This window comes from Balaenoptera musculus, chromosome 10 (genome assembly GCF_009873245.2).
Source record: "Balaenoptera musculus isolate JJ_BM4_2016_0621 chromosome 10, mBalMus1.pri.v3, whole genome shotgun sequence".
NCBI classification, from domain to species: Eukaryota; Metazoa; Chordata; class Mammalia; order Artiodactyla; family Balaenopteridae; genus Balaenoptera; species Balaenoptera musculus.
This window is the reverse complement of record NC_045794.1, coordinates 40,679,109-40,703,886: the sequence shown is the minus strand read 5'-3', so window position 1 is coordinate 40,703,886 and position 24,778 is coordinate 40,679,109. Positions and strand designations below refer to the sequence as shown.

Below are 24,778 nucleotides of genomic sequence, written 5' to 3'. Positions count from 1 at the left end.
TTATTCTTCCCTATACATCCCATCAAAACGGGAACTATTAGCTGTAACGAGGCAAATTAACTGAAAAACATTATATTTAATATGAAATTTAAAAATGGTCATGTCTTTAAATTTCTACTTTCAATAACACCTTCTGGGAAAAAGCAAGAACACACTTGCTTTCTTGAGAAAGAACTCTTTTCTTGTGTATCAATTAGAACATTTAGTTTTTAGAAGTTGGGTAGACTAACAGCAAGTCATACAAGGATACAAGTAATATAGGCCTATTTCTGTGACACATTGTAAAAAAAAAAAGTATTGTTTCATCTAAGTGCAATAATTAAGTTTATAATCCTTACCAAGCGATTTTTGTAAAATGTTTATTCTCTTAAATCCAATACATTCACAGAGTGTTAACACTTTAAACGTTTATCATTTCCACCAGCTGCAGCATTATCTAAGTAAACCAAAATAAGCACTTTTATCATAGATGTAGTCAGTGATTATTAATACTTTTTTTTTTTAAAGACCTAAACTTCCCCCAAATTTCAGCACAGGTAGTTTTATTGTATGTTTCATTTAGTAGAAAATAGTGTGTAGAAATGAATAGTTTCAAACTGCTTAAATATATTATATCATGTTATCAATCCACCAAATCAAAAGCAATTGCCAAGCTGAATAATAAGTTACAAAGAAATGATAATTCTGGCTTGTACAGAAATGTGCGGTGTTTTCAAAGCTCTGAACAGTTACCTACTAATACAAATCTCCAAAGCTTAACTTAGAGTTGGAAGATGAGTTTCACAGTAATGTAATTTTAACCCTCATTTACATTCATTTTAATATATTACTAAGATGTTTACTCTATGTCACAATGGTGCTTTCCAGTGTTCACAATTTACAGTTTCAATTTGTACATATGTAATTCACTAACATAAGGGACAGTTATTACTATCACAAACTATCCCTAAAAAGAAAACAAAACCCCACCTTACATAGAACTCTGAAAATGGTATGACTTAAAACAGATTAATGCAACATGGTTTTTAATTTTTTAGCCATTTTCTAAACACCAGCATGTAAACTTGCCTATTTAATGTGAGAGCTACAACTTTATTCACTGAGAAATTATATGTTAATTTTAACTATCTTTCTAACCTTAACTCAAAAATTTTGTGACTTGCTGGTTCTGTTTCTGTGAATTCCAAACTGCTTTTTTTTTTTTTTTGAGAAAGGGAAAGAAGGAAGGTGATAAATACATTGTAAACAGAAAAAGTTGTCCCCAAATTAAAACTTTAAAAAGAAATTTCTTTTTACATCTATACTATTTAACACTTTAAGAGTCAGCTACAATGTTTCATCTTTAACACTAACACAAATAAATTACTGTAGGGTCAGTCTGCCCTATCATTCTGGGATCTAAAGTTCTAAATACATGACCAGAAGAGTAAAATACTTTAACGTTCAAGTCAGAAATTTAGAACAGTTATATGATTTGACTAGACTGAGCCAGGCTACTAGAAACATACAATTCTGTAGGTGATTGGTTATTTTGCTTTTGGGGGTGGGTAGTCAAAGAACAGAGTAAGGAAGAAAGTAACAAAAGAAAGAAATCGTTTCCTATTTTAGGGGGGGAAGAAAAATCACAGGGCAGCTTAAACCTCTGAGCTCCATTTGACCCACCCACTCAGATATAACACAAAATTTTAATTTTTCAAATAACCCCCATTCTTTCCTTGAGTATCAAACTGATTGGTAGTCACATCCCCAAGTACAATCAGAGTTTAACAGCTTGTTGAATGAAATATTAGTAAGGTCAAAAAGACAGACTAAATTTCAAACTGGAAAAAAAAAAATCTACTCAAGTATTACATTCAGTTTTCAAATCATTTACTAACATGACAACAGATTTGGCTTCAATCATACTTGCACACACTCACACCACAACAGTCACCCCAGCCACTGATCTGTTTTGCAACACAAGGCCATATAGGCAGAAATGGCATTCTCCAAGCCAAACTTTAAATAGATTAAAAAAAGTAATTTCTAATTTTACAGAAATGTTTCTTCAAAAAATATTTTCTCTCACTCCCTCATCTCCTATACTGAAGGATGTATAATGTGTTTTTTTCCCAAGCTAAATCTGAACCCTCAAAATTGATTCCAGGCAGAAGATCTCTGCAAATTAAAATCAAAAACAAAAATAGAAAAATTATATTTTTATATATGTATACATATATATATATATTTATACTGATTGGAATCCTCCAGCATTTTAAAATCGCTTTAGAGATGAATTTTGGGATTCTATAGCTCACAACTCCAAAATCCATAATGATTTAAGGATGTACTTTCTCTTGTTTCCTTCCTGGCCACGCCCTCCCCTCCAAAACAGTTCAATATAGCCAGGCTCAAGTTTAATGGGAAGAGAGAGAAGTTTTTGAACAGTTTTTTTGTTTTTGTTTACTTTGGTGATCTGGGTGGCACGTATTGCTCTTTGCCATTACGTCGAGTCACTCCCTGAGGTATAGCCCTATGGCCAAACTGGCGTCTCTGTTCCCTGATTTTTCCAGCTGCTCCCCTAGGAATGGCATTGCCTCGGAAGCCAGAGTAATCCTTACTAGCCCTTGCTTCTGGCTTCTCATGTTGTTTCTCGAAGGACTTCTCAGGAGCTCCATTCTCTTCATTTTTGGTGGGAGATACTGCATTGGAGCGAAGTTCTCGCAGTGGCTGCACAAGAACTGGAGATGGCTCTTTAGGGGGCTTCTGGCACACTTCAGCATAACTTAGCTTCCGAGGTTCCTTTGAAGTAAAGATAAGAAACAAAAACATTTATGGTACATATTCTCTAAAGTACAGAAAGAATAGTGTTAACCACAAGAAATCAGTAAGTTATCTTGTAGGAAAGGGCACTAGGCAGTCTCTTATACAATGCTATTAAAGTGTACAGGTACAATCTTTAAAAATAAAATTTGTTGAATATAATTAAAAAGTCTTAGCAATTTATGTATGATACAATAATTTCACTTGAGATATTTATTTGAAGGATATACAAGTCAGCAATGTTTATAATGATGCAAAAAAACCTGGAAACCTAAATGGCTAACAAGGAAGAACAGATTAAATTAATAATGGTACATCCACATGATGAAATAAAATGGTTCCATTCTCTCTTCCCTGACTACAAAGAACCCTAAGAGAGATACCACAAGAATCTCAGCAGAGCAGTTGGAAACCAATAATATAAACTCTTAATTACCTCATCTGAAAAGGAGGAGAATAGGGATGCTGTGAGAATGGGCTAAAGCATAAAAGTCTTTAGTACTGGTCCTAGCATATAGTAGGCATTTCATAAGTGGTAGCTGCTATTCTATTATTATTATCATTATTATTAAAAGACAAGATAAAATGTTCTTAACCTAGAAAAAAGAAAGAGCTGTACCAAAAATGCTACTAGTTATATCAATGAATGAAAGACTTATAGGTAAATTCTGTGGCTTTTTTTCCCCTGCTTTTCTATATTTTTCAAATTATAAAAACGATTCTGGAAATTGAATAAAAATGGCAGTGGCCCCTCATGGGTTTCATAGATTTGTTAAGCATTATACAAAAAAGAATTTCAAGAGGCTCAAAGCCTCTATACCCTAGCCCAAAAAAAGGTACAGTCATCATAATGAGAAGGAAGCTTCACTTAACCACAATCTGATTGGAAACAAAGCAATCAAAAGAAACAGAATAAACAGTAATTTCTTCATTCCCTCAACAAGGCTAAAATTTCCAATTTCTTCAGAGTGACTTTAAATTCCTTTTTTGATGCGGGCAACCAGCCCCAATTTGGGCTGTTTCCAAGTGACTCTGCTCTAGCAAAGAGTTATGTGAAAAATAAAATTTCTCATTATTTAACCTATTGTTTTATTCTCGCTAAACTAAATTCAACAAGTTACCTGTAGGGCCACGGCTACAGCTGCACTTCTGTTACTATTACACGGTGAAGCAGTATTTGCTCTCGATGGCTTTGCAGTACTCGGGGAAGAAACTGGTATAGTTGTCTGGTTGGGAACATCTTTCTGAACAGTGGAATCCTCTATTAGATCCTTTTCTTGCTGAGTTGTGCTAAGGAAAAAAGAACTTGACATTAGGCTTAATATAGAGCACAAAGAAACACCTGAGAAATGATCAGAAGAAAAAGTAATCTTAATGTGAAAGATCATCTACTTTGAAATTGTACCTTAATGCAGAAAGCTCAGCTGTACATGGAGGACTGGTGCTCATATTGAGTTGCTGGGCAGAGGTGCAGTCTGTCTGTTCATCCTCTGCAGTCACTGGGCAACTAACTCTCAACTCTTCCTTATCCTTAAAGTGGAAACATATTTCAAAATTGAACTTATATAGATACTTCTCCAAAGAAGATAAACAAATGGCCAATAAGCACATGCATGAAAAGCTCAACATAACTGTCCATTAGGGAAATGCAAATCAAACCCACAATGAGAAACCATTCCACACTCACTAGGATAGCTATAATCAGTAAGACAGAGAATAATGAATGTTAGTGATGGTATGTAGATATTGGGACTCTCATACACTGAAGGTGGAAATGTAAAATGATGCAGCCACTTTGTAAAAACAGTCTGGCAGCTCCTCAAAAAGTTAAATATAGAGTTACCATATGACCCAGCAATTCTGCTCAGTTATAAACCCAACAGGAAACACATGTCTATACAAAAACTTATACACAAATGTTCACAACAGCATTATTCATAATAGTCAAAACGTGAGAACAAGCTAAATATTCAGCTGGTGAGTGGATAAACAAAATGTGGTATAACTATCCAATGGAATATTATTGCACAATGAAAGGAATGAAGTACTGATACACTCTACGACAAAGAATGACCCTTGAGGACATTATGCTAAGTGAAATAAGCCAGTCACAAAAAGACAAATACTGTTTGATTCCACTTATATGAGATACTTAGAGTAGTCAAATTCAGAGACAAAGCAGAATGGTGGTTGCCAGGGGCTGAGAGAAGGGGGAGAATGTGAGCTGCTATTTAATGGGTAAACCATTTTAGTTTTGCAAGATAAAAACAGTTCTGGAGACTGGTTGCACAACAATGTGAATGCATTTAACACTACTGAACTGTACACGCTTAACATGGTTAAGATGATAAATTTTATGTTATGTGCATTTTACCACAAGTAAAAAACGAATATCAAGAAAGAGCCCTAGAAATTAAAATCGACCAACAAAATAAAAATTTCAATAGGTTTTTAGGGGTATGGGATTAAAATTTTTTAAAATTTCAATAGGTTTAAAAGGTAACATTCAGGATAACTTTGTAGAAAATACAGACAGGTACAAAGATAAAAATTAGAAAAGCCAAACAAGAAAATCAGAGGTTCAACATACAAGGTCCAATATCAAATTAAGTGTTCATCCCATATTTGTGGGTTGGAATTACAAGAAGTACATTTTATTATTATTCTTTAAAAATGTATCTGTGGGGACTTCCCTGGTGGCGCAGTGGTTAAGAATCCGCCTGCCAATGCAGGGCACACGGGTTCGAGCCCTGGTCCAGGAAGATCCCACATACTGTGGAGCAACTAAGCCCGTGCGCCACAACTACTGAGCCTGTGCTCTAGAGCACGTGAGCCACAACTACTGAGCCTGCGTGCCTAGAGTCCGTGCTCTGCAACAAGAGAAGCCACTACGATAAGAAGCTTGCGCACCGCAATGAAGAATAGTCCCCGCTCGCCGCAACTAGAAAAAGCCTGTGCGCGGCAACAAAGACCCAATGCAGCCATAAACAAACAAACAAACAAGCAAATAAATAAATGTGTCTGTGTATCATACCTCACCAAATCTGAGAAGCCATCAACTTTAAAACACACCATTATTTTATATACTAAGAAAAAACACTGCCACTAAAACTATAATAGTTTTTAAATTATAAGACAGCCTGACTTTCATGGGGAAAATGTAATAACAATAATTTTTAAAAAAAAAAAATGGTCTATCTTAGAAGTGGTGAAACAATTACCAAATTGCATAATTTTTTTAACAAGGGAAGACAGTGAAATACCTTCAAAATTCTGAGGGAAAATGATTTCTAATAGAGAATTCTACAGAGATAAGCTACTTATCAAGTGTGAGAACAGAAGAACATTTCAGAATGCAAGATCTCAAGAAATTTATACTAAAAACCTTATACAGGAAGCCTGGGAAGATGTGACCCACCATAATTTGGGAAAGTCAAACAAGAGTAAGAAAAAGAAGGGATCCACCAAAGAAGAGTAAAGAAAATTCCCAGGATGACAGTGAAGTCCCAGGAACACAGCTGTGCAGAGTATAAGAAAGGAGACATAATAACAATATACCATAAGCCTCAGTTATGGAAAAAAATGATGCAATACTGAGATGTGACATACAAATGATGGCATGACCTAATCTAACTGGCAGTGTCTTTTACTTTCTTAGTAATACCAAAATAATGGGGTATCTCATAATTGATGGCAGTATAGATATGATGAAGTACAATGTACTGAGAGGATGAGAAAAGTATATTGGTTTAAGAGAGCTAAACCCTTAGCTTCTAGAATGTAAAGTTAATAGACAATGTCTAAAACTGAAAAATCTAAGAAGGAGCAGTATAAACATGTTAATTAGATATACAGGGATAAATGTCAGGAGAAAAAGCTAGAGTTGAAAGTGGTAGCAGGGGACTACTATTTTTCATTATAAGCCTAGATATACTATGTACATGTACTCTTAAAAATGAAGCTGAGGGCTTCCCTGGTGGCACAGTGGTTGAGAATCTGCCTGCCAATGCAGGGGACGTGGGTTCGAGCCCTGGTCTGGGAAGATCCCACATGCCGCGGAGCAACTCGGCCCGTGAGCCACAATTACTGAGCCTGCGCGTCTGGAGCCTGTGCTCGGCAACGAGAGGCCGCGATAGTGAGAGGCCTGCGCACCGCGATGAAGAGTGGCCCCCGCACCGCGATGAAGAGTGGCCCCCGCTTGCCACAACTAGAGAAAGCCCTCGCACAGAAACGAAGACCCAACAAAGCCATACATACATAAATAAAAAGAATGTAAGCAGACAAGAATAGCATTAAAAAAATAATAATAAATAAATTAAAAAAATAAATGAAGCTGAATTAGAAACAAAGGGTAGAAAATGAGAAAAATTTGTGGGGCATGAGGATTTAGCATATAAAGAGGTCTACACTCAAAAAAATATTGTAGGATGGGTTATCCCAACCTTTTGACATCAACTCTCCATTTATTTGGAAGACTGAGTTTACCAGAGTAGCTTAGAATTCATTCGTGTTATCACTTAATTATCGATATATGCACTTAAGTGGAAATGACACTTTCCATTCAGCTTTCATAAATTAGTTCTACCAAGCTAGGTTGACTGATACAAAGACAGGCGAAGGTGAAGAAACATTTTATTGACGTTGTGTAGCTTTATCACAAATCTTTTCGTAATACTCAAAGTATGCTAAAAACCCCATGAATAAACACTATGATAGAAATAAGCATTGAGAGCAAATAAAATTTTAAATAATAACCATGAAAACAAAGGCAAAAAATTGGTCCCATAAGATAAAGATTGGATGCTTCAGTGTTTACCTTTTCTTTGCAGACACCTTTAACAACATCAGACATCCTACTCTCCAAAACAAGTTCACCTGGCGTTCGGGATGAACTTCCAGGTAAAGGAGGAAAATTTGAGGCTAATAAGTCAAACTTTGGTGTTGGAGCCTTTGCTTCAGCTGTTGAAGGATGGGGTCTCTAAAAGACACAAATCAAAAAACAGATTACATGCTCATCTCATTCTCTAATCCTGTACCACAGAAGCTGAAAGCTCTAAGAAACAAACAAACCAAACTCCACCTAATGAAGAGAACTGTTCCCCTATAAATTCTTGGATTCTCATTTTAGTTGAGTTCTCATTAGTATTGATCAATCCGACTTATCTTTAGTCAGTCAGCTCCTTCTCTTGGTTCTTTTGCAAACTCTGCCACACTCTTTAAACCTTCTAATCAATCTCCACTATTCTTTGCTTGCTAAATTTGCTATACCCTCTTCCATAACAAAAATAAACACAAAAACCCCTACACTACCTAAATTTGCCATCATCTTTTCTCCTTCTATAGTCTCAAGGGAAAACAATATCCTTCCTTGAAAATCTTTTCATCTTTCTCCTCCACCTACCACTCTCTATACCCTCTGACAAGCCTCTCACTTGTATCTTCTTCTCTACTCCCTCACCGCACCACTAGAATTGCTTTGACAAGTCACCAATGCCTTCTTCCACAATGCAAAATCTGACAGACTTTTTTTTTCTGACCTCACTCTAGCATTTGGCATGGTAAACATTCTTTCCTGTGGGAGCTCATTCTTCCGTTAGCTTCTGATACCTCTTTTCCTTAATTCTCAGATCTGACAAGCATGTGCTCTTCTCCCCCTGACCACCTCTTCGGATGGTTTTGGTTTCTATATGATTGCCACTCTTTCTCCCTTTCCATACTCTCCCTGTGTGATATCCATTATCCACAGCTTCAACTACTACCTACATGCAAACAACTCTTAAAACAATCTTTTTCACTTTATGGTGAATTTTTGGCTGCACAACTCTGAAAATTAACCAAAAATCACTAGGTTGTACGCTTTAAATATTTTCAGACCAGATCTTTGCCTGAAACCCAGATATCAATTTGCCTATTAGCTATTTCCACTTGGATTTCTCTTGGATACTTCAAACAACAAAATGAATGATCACATTTTTCAGCCCCACAGCTACTATGTTCCTCAAGTTCCATTCTCGGCCCTTTTTAATATCACTTACTCTACTGAGAGTCCCCTGCATGATCTCATCTACTCTTGTTACTTTAATTACTACATGTAAGCTTACAAATCCTAAGTTGTACCTCTAGCTAAGATCTCCTTACTGCACAAGGGTACCCCCACCCTGCCCTTTGTACTATGAAGCAGGCCGGTCTCCTGTTTCTTCAGTCCTCAATCCAGGTATTTTCAACATATTAAACAGACCTCCAACCTAATCTCTCCTCTCCTTAATCGTTCAGGGCCACTTGAGGATTCACATAGACTGCTACAATGGTATCCTAAAAAAGGTGTTGCCTAAAGTCTCAAGGCTGCCATGGTACAGAAAGCTATAAATGAAAAACCAACACTTTTAAAGGGTTCACAGTTTGCCCCAAGGACTATTCTTTGTGTTATAATGCAATATTTTTCTTCTTTGAAAATCTGTACCTTTTCACTGCTTAAACATGTGATATCTGTATAACTTATATGTATATTATATGTACACTATACAGTATACTATTATATATGTATATAACTCACTACTTGGGCTTCCCTGGTGGCGCAGTGGTTGAGAATCTGCCTGCCGGTGCAGGGGACGCGGGTTCGAGCCCTGGTCTGGGAGGATCCCACGTGCCGCGGAGCAACTGGGCCCGTGGGCCACAATTACTGAGCCTGCGCGTCTGGAGCCTGTGCTCCGCAACAAGAGAGGCCGCGATAGTGAGAGGCCCGCGTACCGTGATGAAGAGTGGACCCCGCTCGCCACAACTAGAGAAAGCCCTCGCACAGAAACGAAGACCCAACACAGCCAAAAATAAATAAATAAATTTATATATAACTCACTACTTATACATGTAAAGCAAGTATTATATTTCACATTTATGATATAAATGTAAATTCCAGGCAGGGTTTTCTTGAGACCTCCATGTCTTCCTATACTATTTTTATTCCTCAACTCCTTTTGACCACAGTTAAGAAATGGCAAACATTCACCATGAACAAACCACACACACAAAAAAATATGAATAATTTGAAGCTAGGTAAATGAGGATTCAAATAAGAACCTGCCTAGAACTATAAACAAATTTTTAAAAATCTCTAAGTGGTTTCACAGGATTGGCAAATACAAGAATCAGCACTAGGTAGAAAACTGCCCCCAAGTAACAATTAATAAATAGTATAACAGTTTCCAACACCATCCAACAGAGCTTTAAAAGTGAATCACATATGCTACCAGACTAGCAAAAAATCATATACTTTGTAAGGCTTATGGATAAACAGAAACTTTTTTTCACAGAGTGAAAATCAGCACAACCCCTATAGAAAGCCATTAGGCAGCAACTTACTGAATTGTGACTCAGAAATCCCACTTCTAGGGATTCTCCTTCAGATACTATTGCACACATAGGAAGTGATGGTTAATATGAGGTTATCAATGCACTGTTTGTAACAGCATTGTAAAATCAAAAGATTGAAACTCTTTAAATTTCCATTAATAAAGCAATAATTAAACTTTCCATGGAATATTTTCATATATTTTATTTTAAACCATGTGAATAGATTAGGTATTCAAGTAATTTTTTTTAAAAGTGAGCAACACAGGTCAAAGCTCTAACTATATGTGTGCTTTAAGGGTGAGGGGTAATGGTGATGGTGGATATTTCAGGGTCAAGAACGGGCTCTAATCATAATCAATATTATAATCAATAAAACAAAAACCCGGAAAGATACACCAGAAGTCAACGCCATAGTAAATCACAGAAGAAAAAAAAAAATTGAACGTATGTAATTAAAGGTTAAAAAAAAAAAAACTTACTGGGATCCTTTCATCTTCCCGACGTCTTCGACCTCTGAAGAGAGTTCTCCTTTTAACAATGACAAAAGGGAGTGGGGGTGGGGAAGCAGGTGGGAGGGACAATTCATAAGTTTCTTCAAATGTATACATTCTATCAAAGATGGGCGAACTTCTATTTTAAGTATCTATACTTCCTAAATCTCCTTTATTATTAAAAGATATATTTTCTTCTGAAGAGACGCTGAGCTAATCTACCAAAAACTTCACCTACTACCACCACCACCACTAAGTAAGCTAGGCCCATTTTTATTAGCAATGCTCCCTCCAAATCAGAAGCATATTAGGGTTCATTTTTTTTGTTTTGTTTAGGAAGGGTAGATAACATATAACCCCATTCCCACAGTTTAGATGTTGCTAGAAATTAAAACTATGATGCAGATGGAATCTTACCTTTCTAAGCTAATCTTTCCTTAGTGAACTGTGAAGAACTTCAGAATAACTTTTATAAACCTCTGACTCAGAGCTATATGGGCATTCTGAATTTCTTAATTATGAAAAACTAGTAACACATATTACATGAATAAAGTATTTATTTAGCATAACTATGTACCAATAATTAAATTTAAAAATCACTAGATCGTGGTCTTCAAACATTCATATTATGATTAAAGAATTTTCATATACCTTATTTCCACATTTATTACCATACTTCCTTACCTGCCCCTACCATAGTCCCCATTCTGTTCCATCTGCAAAGTGGGAGTCTCTTTTGGAAGGTAGCTTTGCTCCTGGTGCCCTGTTACTGTAGGGTTATGTCGTTCAGTTGGAAAGTTCCTTGAACCAGATCTGTTCAATGGTCCATCCGTCAATGACACAGAGCCCTCTGTTGAGTGTTCTGAACCACCTGACCTAAAATGAGGCTTCACACTATAAGAAATATAAGACCATATATGTGAAAGGATAAATTAAAACAGAAAATATTTTCTCTTAATGGTAGAAACTCTTAACAGGCCAAGTTAAAAATTGCCTTCTGCTGTATTCTGATTTTCCATAAACTGGGTTGGACACAGAAGCACTGTGTTGTAAAAATGTAAACCCTTTAATGTCTCAGACGTATTATTTTTAAAAGGCAAAGAATTTTTACATTAAAAAAAGCTGTCTGGAGAGATTTGGGAGGTGATCCAAAGTTCTTCAAGATAAGGCTACTTCTACCCCCAAATTTAGGATATAACTAGGATTTTACCTAATTTCTTTAACACAAACTGCAGTTCTGACACATCTAAATCAGCCAGGCTGGAAGCTTACTGAGTCTATGCCATACATTCTCAATGGGGCAACAATACCCCCCCCAAAGGGAGTAAGAATTGGCATACATTACATAAACAGATATACAATAATCTCTAGTATTAAATTTTCATATGGGGGAAAAGTCTAAAAAAACTCTTTAGGGGACTGATAATTTTTTTAAAAAGTAAGGAACAGTGGAATATATTAAAATCCCAGCTTCCTACTAAGCATCCCTCTCCAAATGAAATCAGTTGTTCAAAGATCCAACAAAGATGTGGGACCAAAAAACTAGGAAAATATAATGCAACTAATAGCCTGGCATGACTTCATGAATTAAGGTATGGAATCTGGTAAAAAACAAAAAACCAAACCAAACCAAAGACAAACAAAGCAAAACAAAACAAAAAGAAAAACCACCTACACATCTAACAGAAGTAGCTTTTATCTTGGATGATGGGTATAAGCACCCAACTCTCTTAACAATTTGTAAGCAGATGAAGCTAGGGTAGGGTAAAGGAGAGGATGCAGTTTAATCAATAGTGAAAACATCTAAAGTAAGCCCAAGCAACTGAGGACCCTGGCTCTACAGGAGATTAAAAAAGGAAGTATTAGATTTCTATTTAGCCCCTGGCTTGCAGTTTACATACTCCATTTTTTTTAGTCTATTTTCATAGTTACAAATTTATAATATTAATAACACACTGTAAATTCCAGGTTCTTTGAATAGGGATTTAAAACCTCATAATTATGAACAATTAAACATTAATTCCAATAGCATCTCCAGCTATCCTACTAACTCTTTAGAGAATATAACAAATTAGATTACTACTACTAAAACTTAAACATAAAAATTAGGCTATAAAGTTGGGCTAAGTCTCCTATACAGTACTTTTCCAGATAATTACTTATACGTTACAAAATAGTTTCTGAATAGCAACGAAATTTACAGTATGTCAACTAACACAAACTAATTTACATTATCCATCATATCTGAAAATGACCTCATGAGGTAGATATTGCTGTTTATGTATCTGTTCAGAAACTATCACTCACTGAAATTTTCTCATTGCATTTCAATACACCCAGTAGACAAGTTATTAGGTTTAACAGCCCTCAGATCTCATAATCTTACCCTTCACAGAGAGGGACTTACAATCGCAGTCTTGGCAAAAGAAAAAAGGATGATGAAAGAAAGAAGTGATAAAAGATGTAAAGGAAGAAGGAAAGTGACAGAAAGATAAAGTATGAAAGGTAGAAAATTGCCCAGACTTCTGAAAGTTAGTCCTATTCTCTCTAAGTAGGTCTAGTGATCATCACTGGGCTGTTACAAGGTTAATGTGATAAACTGCTCCTTGACTGATAACTTAAATAAATAAAAATAAAGGCCTGGCAGCGGTCACTTCTTAGAAGTAAGAAGGAAGCAAGGATTTGGGTTGGTGGTCAAAAGGCTCTAGTTCATCTGCAATATCTGCATTTTTATAAGGAAGTATTCGTGTATTATTCCTGTGACTAAAAATGAACAACAACCTGTATCGGTCAAACAAACGCAAAAAATTGTACACAAGTAGTTTTGAATAACAAGCAAAATTATACTAAACCTATCCTGTATCTTCAAAACCACAGATATATCTCCTTATAAGCAAGAATGACTTGGGACTTCCCTGGTGGCGCAGTGGTTAAGACCCCGCGCTCTCAATGCAGGGGGCTTAGGATTGATCCCTCCTCAGGGAACTGGATCCCACATGCACGCCGCAACTAAGGTGCCCACCTCCTGCAACCAAGGAGCCCACCTCCCAAAACTAAGACCGGGTGCAACCAACCAACCAACCAAATAAATAAATAAATAAATATATATTTTTTAAAAAGCGAGAATGACTTGACTGTCATTCTTGGCTTTCTTATTGTATTTTTACCTCTTATTGTATTTTTACCTCTTGAAAGCACAGCAGTGCTTTCAAGTGACAATAAAGGAATACTATAAGCCCACTTAATGTATTTTTAAGTCAAGCATCTGCAAACACCAATACTTTTTGTTGTTATTAAAAATTGTTTTTAGTCTCTTATAACCAAGACGTCTACTTCATGTAAGTGTTTAAAGCAAAATTCACCTCTTCAAAGAAATGTGAAATCAACAGATACATATTTTTACAAAGCTACTATTTCTAATCATGAGAAATCTGTATCTCCTCACAAGGGAGGTTATAAACTGTCATTTGTATTAACTCAATTATTTTTAAGAAAAAAACTTTACTAGCTATAGTAGAAGAAAAGAAAATGTGCTAATCTCAGGTCTGCTGATGATAAAAAGCCATGTAACCCTAGCAAGATATTCATCCTCTTCAACTTTCACTTTCTTCAATTCATCTGTAAAATGAATTAAAACTACATCATAACAAAGGTCTTTCCAGATTTAAACATCACTGTCTCTGTGTGCACATGGAAATTAAATAATCTTTTTGGAACAACAGGATGAAGGTTAGAGGACAGTGTGTGTTTTTTTTTTTTTTTAAAGTTTAATTTTCATTTATTTACTTATTTATGGCTGTGTTGGGTCTTCGTTTCTGTGCGAGGGCTTTCTCTAGTTGTGGCAAGTGGGGGCCACTCTTCATCGCGGTGCGCAGGCCTCTCATTATCGCGGCCTCTCTTGCTGCGGAGCACAGGCTCCAGACGCGCAGGCTCAGTAATTGTGGCTCACGGGCCTAGTTGCTCCGTGGCATGTGGGATCTTCCCAGACCAGGGCTCGAACCCGTGTCCCCTGCATTGGCAGGCAGATTCTCAACCACTGCGCCACCAGGGAAGCCCCACAGTGTGTGTTTTTAAAGCTCACTGTACTTCTACTCATATGTCCTAGCAATACTTGAATTTTGCTGTTATTACTGTATCACCAAACTAAGGGTCATCTACAAGAGCACAAGTAATCTTTTGTTTATAAAGAATCCTTCATTCTTACAATATGAAGAGTTCTCATTTGAAACTTCATAAAGCAATTAAGAATGTGTATATGTAGTAAAATTTTCTGAACACTTAAAAATGATCTTCAGGGAATCCCCTGGCAGTCCAGTGGTTAGGACTTGGTGCTTTCATTGCCATGGGCCCGGGGTTTGATCTGGGGAACTTAGTCAGGGAATTAAGATCCCACAGGCCGCAAGGCAAGGACAAAAAAAAAAAAAAAAGATATTCAAATGCTTTAACCAACTGTGTCAGTTAAAGTGAGTACACGGCTTCCCTGGTGGCGCAGTGGTTAAGAATCCACCTGCCAATGCAGGGGACACGGGTTCATGCCCTGGTCCAGGAAGATCCCACACGCCGCGGAGCAACTAAGCCTGTGCTCCACAACTACTGAGCCCGAGTGCCACAACTACTGAAGCCCACGCGCCTAGAGCCCGTGCTCTGCAACAAGAGAAGCCACCCAATGAGAAGCCTGTGCACCACAACAAAGAGTAGTCCCCGTTCGCCGCAACTAGAGAAAGCCTGCACACAGCAACTGAAGACCCAACACAGCCAAAAATAAAACAAATTAAATAAATAAATTTAAAAATAAATAAATAAATTCCAGCTATTGTTTTTCATCTTACCGATTTTTTTGGAATGGTCGACCCATATTCACAGCAGCAGCAGCAGCAGCATTTGTTTTATAAGATCCTGGTGAATTAAAGCCATTCACAAAACTACCATTGGGAAAAGGAGCCTAAAAGAAAATTTTAATGTTTAAAAGCTATTCATAGTAAAGACAAAAACCTGGTGTGAGGGTCTTAAGAAACTTCTGATGAACTAACCTAGCATCAATTTCTTTGATAAGCCAAAAATAATTTTAAACATTTGCAATACTCACTCCAAGTTATCACTTGAATTACAGAACAAGGAACAACTGGTTCAACACTTAATAAAGAATATTTCTCTCTGAAAGAGTTTCACAAAACTTTAAATCATTCAGGATTTTTCCAGTCTATTAATTTACCAGCAATTTAAAGAATAAAATGATAGGAACCAATAGCTCAACTCTTAGTCATATGCATATATTTGATATGGGGGATTAAATATCCTTATCACCATTGAAAAGCCAGAAAGTAACCAATATCAACACAAAACAAAATAAAACATGAACTCTAATTCTAGCTGATTTCTTCAAATTTCAGATTCAGTGAAAAAAATGTATTATTCTGTAAGGATCTCACTTACCAGTGGTGTTTCAAAGTAAGGTGTGGGATTTGGAGACCAAGACTGAGGCACAATACTATAAACAGAGTACTGTTGGTGAGGATTATATACAGGCTGCATAAAGACCGGTGAGGCATACTGTGCTTGAGTTTGAATGGGAGGACTATACATACTAGAATCCATTAATCGATAACCATTCTTAGCAAAAAACGTATTGATGGCTTTTATCCTTGCCTAGAAGCAAGAAGAACACAAAGGATATAATCACAAAGGATAAAGTGTATATTTTCACAAATATATTTAATTTACATTTGGAACATATTTTCCATGACATTATTTCCATGTACTATAGAGTTAGTAGAGCAAAAGAAAATGATTGATAGCTGTACTTTTAAAAACTTCTACGTGGCAAATACAATTAATACAATAAACAAAGTAAAACCACAAAAGTCAAAATATTTAAAACTAACTGCAACTTATCACAAGCAAGGTGGAAAAAGAAAGGCAAATGGCTCTTATATGAAAAGATGCTAGACCCTGCTCATAAGAGAAATGCAATTAAAATGGAATTCACATTTCTCACATAAAATTGGAAAAAGTCTAAAAATTTGACAACATACTCTATTGATAAGGCTGTGGCAAAACAGGTACTCTGATACATTGATGATGGGCATTCAAAACAACACAACCCTTAAAAAGGAAAATTCAGCAATGTCTTCCAAAATATCACATATGCATATTATCATATTCTTATCAACCCCACTTCTAGGAAATTTTACTGCATATACACAGACCAAAAAGAGGTTTTTAAAAAAATGATGCATATGGCTATTCACTGACACTTACTATGATAGGAAGTGGGGGGGCATGGGGGGTGAGGGGGCTTGGATCCACAACTCTCCCAAACACATGCTCACACACACGAAACAACCCAACAGTCCATCAGTGATTGAAAACAACATGGTGTATCCACACAATTATCAGATGTAAGAAAAAAAAAAAAAAAAGAAACCTGAGGAACTGCTCTAAATATTATAATGGAGTGATTTCCAGAAAATACTATTTAAAAAAAAAAAAGAAGAGGCAAGGCAAGGAGAAAGGTATGTATAGTTAGGTGTTGTTTAGATAAGTTAGATGTGGATATGAAGATATACTTGCATTCACACACACAGACACGTGAATATGAATTTAATATACTGTTTTAGATATTTTACTCTTAAGCCATGCACATACTGAATAAAATTTTTAAAAATCAGTTTGTAAAAGTTCAATGCAAAATGAACCTAAATGTGTATCCAACTAGCGGAATAACACAGAGAAACTATAAATGACTTTGAACCAAAATAAAAATCAACTGTTATGAACGTTCCTTAGGAACAAACCACAAGGCAAAGTACAGCAAAAAAAAGTCTTAATTTGTTTTCAGAATTATATTATTATTGGTATTGTTATTCTGAGACTTCTGTCTGTGATTTTGGATATACCAAATCATAAATTATATTGGGGTCACTGACATCTGAGATTTTCACGTGGGAGAAAAGAGATGCAGACAGCAACTGAAGAAGTAAAAACCATGTAGCCTGAATTTAAATCGAAAGCATCGATATAAACTCATGATATATATTGTCTTTAAAAAAAAAAAAAGTATTTAATAGCTCTGTTCAAAGAAAAGGCTTAGAAATAATAACCAAACCATTAGCCAGAAGCACTCCTTGTGCCTAAGCAGTGGACTGCAAAACATTACTTTCCCATAAAAGTAACATGGCAACTCCAGAGCCTTTTGACACAAAACGTACAAGAGCCTGGAACATTTTGTCACATTAGAGAGCAAGGAACATTGAAAATACCATGACAAAAGGACTCAAAGAGGCCATACTTCATCAGTAAGGACAATGAACACACCAAATATGTTTAAATATTCAAAACCAAAAAAATATCTGAATGGTCGTTTTTGAAGGTTGCCAGGGAACCAACACATTATTTTGAAAACTGGTAGTAAAAGCTAGAACCAAGCATTTATCATACATTGCATATATGAGCTGTACCTCAGGGTAATGAAGATGAAGGAAAGCTTTTCTTTATGGAAGTGTTTCAAGTAATAAATGGAAAAAAGATAGCACAGAAATAGTACCACTTTGCAACCCTTAACAAATCAATATATCTAGTCAATGATCAGCAGCAGCTAGTATAAGAGAGACACACAAAGACATATACTACATGTTTTTGTTCTCTTTGCTGCTCCAAAATAAAATCTAATTCTGATTAAGCCTCTAGATCTAGCTACCAATTTGCATGAAATACAGAGGTCAGAGGATCGTGTTAAACTACACTCAAGAATATAACTTGGGACTTCCCTGGTAGCACAGTGGTTAAGAATCTGCCTGCCAATGCAGGGGACACGGGTTCGTGCCCTGGTCCTGGAAGATCCCACATGCTGTGAGGCAACTAAGCCCATGCACCACAGCTACTGAGACTGTGCTCTAGAGCCCGCGAGCCACAACTACTGAAGCCCATGCACCGCAACAAGAGAAACCACCGTAATGAGAAGCCTGCACACCACAACGAAGAGTAGCCCCCACTAGCTGCAACTAGAGAAACTCCACGTGCAGCAATGAAGACCCAACGCAGCCAAAAATAAATCAATAAATTTATATTTTAAAAAACTTACTAAAAAAAGAGCTCGTTTTTAAAACAAAAAAAGAATATAACTAGCCAATTCAAAAGTGGGCAGAGAACTTGAATAGGCATTTCTCTAAAGAATATATATAAATGGCCAATAAGCAGGTGAAGAGACACTCAACATCACTAATCATGGAAGAAATGCAATTAAAACCACAGAGATATCACATCACATTCATTAAAATAGCTACTACCAAGAAACAGAAAACAGCCAAATGTTGGAGAGGATGTGGAGAAACTGGAACCCTTGTGCACTGTTGGTGGGAATATAAAATGGTATAGCCATTGTGGAAAACAGTATGGAGGTCCCTCGAAAAATTAAAAATAGAATTACCATATGACCCAGCAATTCCACTTCTGGGTATATATGCAAAAGTATTGAAAGCAGAATCTTGAAGAGAAATTTGTATACCGATGTTCATAGCGGCCTTATTCACAAAAGCTAAAATGTGGAAGCAAACCCAAGTGTCCATCAACAGATGAATGGATAAACAAATTGTTGTATATACATATAATGGATTATTCAGCCTTAGAAAGGAGGGAAATTCTGCAATATGCTACATGGATGAACCTTGAAGACACCATATTAAAGTGAAATAAGCAAGTCACAAGGAGACAAATACTATATGAATTCCATTTATATGAGGTAAATGGTCAAAAATCAAAGAAAGTATGGGCTGAAGGAGGGGAAAGTGGAGAGTTACTGTTTAATAGGCACAGAGTTTCAGTTTTACAAGAAGAAAAGAGTTATGAGAATGGATGGTGGTGATGGCTACACAACAATGTGAATGTGTTTAATATTACGGCAATGATAAATGAAATTAAAATTTAAAATGGTTAAGATGGTAAATTTTATGTATGTGTATTTTAACACAATAAAAAAACACATAGCTAACGAAATGTATAATGTGAGAAACTTTGTAAGACAAATAACAGTGATTTCAAAAACATACTTCCAAAAGTAAAACTAAAGAGGTAGAGGACAAAATCATAAATTGTATTTTATTTTATATTTTTATTATTATTATTTTGCCACTCCCCGCGGCTTGTGGGATCTTAGTTCCCTGACCAGGGATTGAACCTGGGGCCCCAGCAGTGAGAATGCCAAGTCTGAACCACCGGACCACCAGGCAATTCCCAAATCATAAATTTTAAAAAAGAAAAAAGAGAAAGAAAAAATGTGAATCGGGAAAATGCGAACAGTGCCTGATGTTTAAGAAATTATTGTTTATTTTTCAAAAAGGGTGATAGTAGTGTGGCTATTTTTTTTTAATCCCTTTCTTTTAGAGATACCAATATTAGTTTATTTACATACAGATGAAATTAAGTTTCAAATTTGCTTCAAAATACCTGGGACATCGGGAAGTAGGTGGGATTAAGATGAAACAAGAATAGCCATGCTCTACTAATTAATCTATTAAAACCAAATAAATATGCTATGGATAAAAGGGAAATAATGTTCTTAAAGACTGAATAAAAGAGGAAATGTCAGCAGAGAAGGAATATATTGTTTAAAATGGAAATGCTAGAACACAACCTGAAGATGAATTCAAGTCCACAGAAAGTATCCAAACTGAAGAAGAAAGAGATGGAAGAAAAACAGAATCGCAGTGAATCAAGCAGACCTACATATGTGTAACTGAAGTCTCAAAAGGAGAGGAGAAAGTGAGGCAGAAATTTTTTTGAAAAACTAGAGGTTGAAATTCCTCCAATTTGGTGAAAAACATCAATTTACAAACAATAAGTTCAGAACACCCCAAGCAGGATAAATAGAAAACCATAGCTAGACACACTAGGTCAACCTACTGAAAACCAAAGAGAAAACAAAACAAAAAATATCTTGGCGGCAGGCAGAGAAAAACAACACATATTATAAGAATGCCTCACTAGAAAGAACAGAAGCCAGAAAACAATGCAATCTTAAAAGAAGGAAAAAAGTTAAAACTATCAACCCAGAATTCTGTATCCATGTACATGTATCAATGTACAGAATTCTGTACCCATCAAAAATGAGTGTGAAATACAAGACAGCTTTAGATGAGGAAAAATTAAGAAAATTCATCCCTGGTGGGCGCTGTTAAGTAACATCAAAGGAAGTTCTTTAGCCTGAAAGGAACTAATACCAGGTAGAATTGATCTATGGAGGAAGAGCAATAAAAATGCGTTCTTGCTTATTTACAAGAGAAACAAGGTAAAATGTGAAGCAACTTATTAGCACACACAATAAATGTTCCATTGGACTCCTTCACAAGCATATCTCTAGGCCAAAGTCTGCAAGGACCCTTGACCTTGGATGTCCACTGCACAAGAGTGAGAGCTCTCCCAAATTATCATGGGTGATTTTTATTAATTTTTGAATCATGAACACTATAATTTTCCAATTAATCGGGCACAAAGATATTATAATAAAATATAGCACTGTGGTATCATAATAGTTTTTATAACTATTTTAAATTTTTGTGAAAAATGTAAATAACTATGATTCAGAGGAAAACACTAATGCAAAAGCATCCTTACATAAAATAGATAAAATCTAAGAAAAATGATAGGTCTAAATTGGAGTTTAAGCATTTAAAGCCATTTTATTAAAAAAAATTGTCAGAATCTAATTTCACATCAGATTTTAAACTACTTTAAAATAAATAACTCTCCATTAAAAAAAAAATCTTTCTTAGGTTAAGAACAGAATTACTAATATTTATATTTTGTATTTGTATATGCTATACTATAAAGCAGAAATCAATATGTATTAAATTAATTTACTTCATCAAAGAGCAAACAGTAAAGAAATCATGTTAATATGCTGCAAGGAGTGTTTACATTCAATACAATATGCTTTATGGATTCAGGAAAGAGATTCTGTATTAGGTAGGGTAGAATACATTACTGTAATGAATATACAAATGATTTAAAAGGCCCAAACACAAAAAAATTACATTTCCCTTGTTAATACATTTAACAAAATACGTTTAAGACACGTACACTGAAAACTACAAAGCAATGAGAGAAACGAAAAACCTAGATAAATGGAGATACCATGTTAGAGGACTCGATATTAGTAAGGTGGCAATCCTCTTAAATTAATCTATAGAGTCAATGCAATTCCAATCAAAATACCAGCAAGTATTTTTGTAAAACCAACACATTGATTTGAAAATTTATATGAAAATGTTAATGACTTGGAATACCGAAAATAATTTCGGAAAATCAAAACAACTTTGAGAACTTACATATTATCTGATTTTATAACTTATTATAAAGCTACAGTAATCAAAACAGCAGGGAACTGACTTAAGGATAAACACAGATCAACAGAAAAGAACAGAGTCTAGAAATAGACCAAAGCATATATATGCTTTAATAGTCAACAAAGGAATAGTCTTCAACAAATGGTGCTGGAACAAGTATTGTACTTCTTTTAAAAAAAGAATCTTGACTTTTCCTTCCAAAAAACACAAAGTAACTTGATACAGATCATAAGATGTAAATATAAGTACTAAAACTATAATACTTCTAGAAGAAATCATGAAAGAAAATACTCATGACATTAGGAGGGGTTGATTTTAGATAAGACAAAAATAATGAACCCTAAAAGAAAAAGGAGATGAAATAGACTTCATCAAAGTTAAAAGTCTACTCTTTAATATACACTGTTAAGAAAGCAAAAGGCAATTCACAAACTAGCGCAAATATATTTGTAATACACATCTGACAAAAAACTTGCAACCAGAATACATAAAGAACGCTTACAAATCAATAATCAGACTAACAACCAAATTTTTAAAGACAGAAAAAAGATTTAAAAAGACAGTTAACTAAAAAAGATGTATGGAAAGAACGAAGATGTCTAAGAACAAGTGACTAGATAATCAAATCGCAGTACAGGCATACCGTATTTTATTGCGTTTTGCTTTACTGTATTTCCCAAATATTGCAGTTTTTAAAAAAAATTTTATGTATTTATTTATTATTATTATAAATTTTTTTTTGGCTGCATCAAGTCTTTGTTCCTGCGTGCAGGCTTTCTCTAGTTGCAGCGAGCGGGAGCTACTCTTCATTGCAGTGCGCGGGCTTGTCATTGTGGTGGCTTCTCTTGTTGCAGGGCATAGGCTCTAGGCATGCAGACTTCAGTAGTTGCGGCACGCAGGCTCAGAAGTTATGGCTCGCGGGCTCTAGAGCGCAGGCTCAGCAGTTGTGGCACATGGGCTTAGTTACTCCACGGCATGTGGGATCTTCCTAGACCAGGGCTCGAACCCATGTCCCCTGCACTGGCAGGCGGATTCTTAACCACTGTGCCACCAGGGAAGTCCCCACACAGTATTTTATTAGTTCCAAGTGTACAAAATACTGTCCAATATTTTTATATCAACAGCGTTTAATAACTCTGTGTCTCTGTATGACATTTTGGTAATTCTCGCAATATTTCTCACTTTGTCAAAATTATTATCTTTGTTATGGTGATCTGTGATCTTTGATGTTACTAATGTAATTGTTTTGGGACACCACAAACCATGCCCATATAAGGCAATGAACTTAATCAATAGATGTGTGTTTCTGACTCCTCCACCAATGGGCAGTTCTCCCGTTCTCTATCTCTCCTTGGGCCACCCTATTCCCTGAGACACAACAATATTGAAACCGGGCCAATTTGGCCCTAAAATGGCCTCTAAGTATTCAAGTGAAAGAAAGAGTCACATATCTCTCACTTTAAATCAAAAACTAGAAATGATTAAGCTTAGTGAGGAAGGCATGTCAAAAGTCAAGACAGGCTGAAAGCTAGGCCTCTTGTGCCAAACAGTTAAGCCAAGTTGTGCATGCAAAGAAAAAGTTCTTGAAAGAAATGAGGACTACTGCAATGAACACACGAATGATAAGAAAGCCAAACAGCCTTATTGCTGATGTGGGAAAGTTTTAGTGATCTGGATAGACGATCAAACCAGTCACAACATTCCCTTAAGCATAAGCCTAATCCAGAGCAAGACTCTCACTCTCTTCAATTCTATGAACGCTGAGAGAGGTGAGGAAGCTGCAGAAGAAAAGCCTGAAGCTAGCAGAGGTTGGTTCATGAGGTTTAAGGAAAGAAGACATCTCCACAACATCAAAGTACAAGATGAAGCAGCAAGTGCTGATGTAGAAGCTGCAACAAATTTTTCAGCAGATCTAGCTAAAATAAGTAATGAAGATTTTCAACGTAGACAAAACAGTTTTATATTGGAAGAAGATGCCATCTAGGACTTTTATAGCTAGAGAGGATAAGCCAATGCCTGGCCTCAAGGCTTCAAAGCTTCAAAGGACAGGCTGACTCTCTTGTTATGGGCTAATGCAGTTGGTGACTTTAAGTTGAAACCAATGCCCATTAGCCATTCCAAAAATCCTTTGGCCCTTCAGAATTATGCTAAATCTACTCTACCTGTGTTCTGTGAATGAAACAACAAAGCTCAGATGATAGCACAACTGCTGACAACATGGTTTACTAAATATTTTAGGCCTACTATTGAGAACTACTGCTCAGAAAAAAAGATTCCTTTCAAAATATTACTGCTCACTGACAATGCACCTGGTCACCCAAGAGCGCTAATGGAGATGCACGTTAAGATTCACGTTGTTTTCATGCCTGCTAACACAGCTTCCATTCTGCAGCCCATGGATCAAGGAGTAATTTCGACTTTCAAGTCTTATTATTTAAGAAATAGATTTCTTAAGGCTATACAGTAGCTGCCATAGATAACAGATCTGGGCAAAGTCAATCAAAAACCTTCTGGAAAGGATTCACCCATTCTAGACGCCATTAAGTTCATTCATGATTCACGGAAAGAAGACAAAATACCAACATGAATAGGAGTTTAGAAGAAGTTGATTCCAACCTTCATGGATAACTGAACAGTTCAAGACTTCAGTGTAAGAAATAACTGAAGATGCGGTGGAAACAGCAAGAGAACTAGAATTAGAAGTAGAGCCTGAAGATGGGACTGAATTGCTACCATCTCATGATGAAACTTGAACAGATGAGGAGTTGCTTCTTATAGATGAGGAAAGAAAGTGGTTTC

At 36.0% G+C, this 24,778-nt stretch overlaps 1 protein-coding gene across 5 annotated transcripts in view; it reads right to left on the bottom strand.

Annotated features, from left to right (window-relative positions):
- Positions 1–343: 343 nt before the first annotated feature.
- Positions 344–24,778, bottom strand: part of LARP4 (La ribonucleoprotein 4) — a 63,763-nt gene continuing 39,328 nt past the window's right edge. For 4 of the 5 annotated variants that reach the window (XM_036865125.1, XM_036865122.1, XM_036865123.1 and 1 more), the window contains 8 exons: positions 16,074–16,286; positions 15,470–15,582; positions 11,325–11,534; positions 10,629–10,677; positions 7,619–7,780; positions 4,208–4,332; positions 3,924–4,092; positions 344–2,781 (listed from right to left, as the gene is read on the bottom strand). In XM_036865125.1, the coding sequence (XP_036721020.1) occupies positions 2,443–2,781; positions 3,924–4,092; positions 4,208–4,332; positions 7,619–7,780; positions 10,629–10,677; positions 11,325–11,534; positions 15,470–15,582; positions 16,074–16,286 (1,380 nt within the window). In that variant the 3' untranslated portion in view covers positions 344–2,442. The remainder of the gene's footprint in view (positions 2,782–3,923; positions 4,093–4,207; positions 4,333–7,618; positions 7,781–10,628; positions 10,678–11,324; positions 11,535–15,469; positions 15,583–16,073; positions 16,287–24,778) is intronic. The other variant, XM_036865124.1, reaches the window with a different exon arrangement.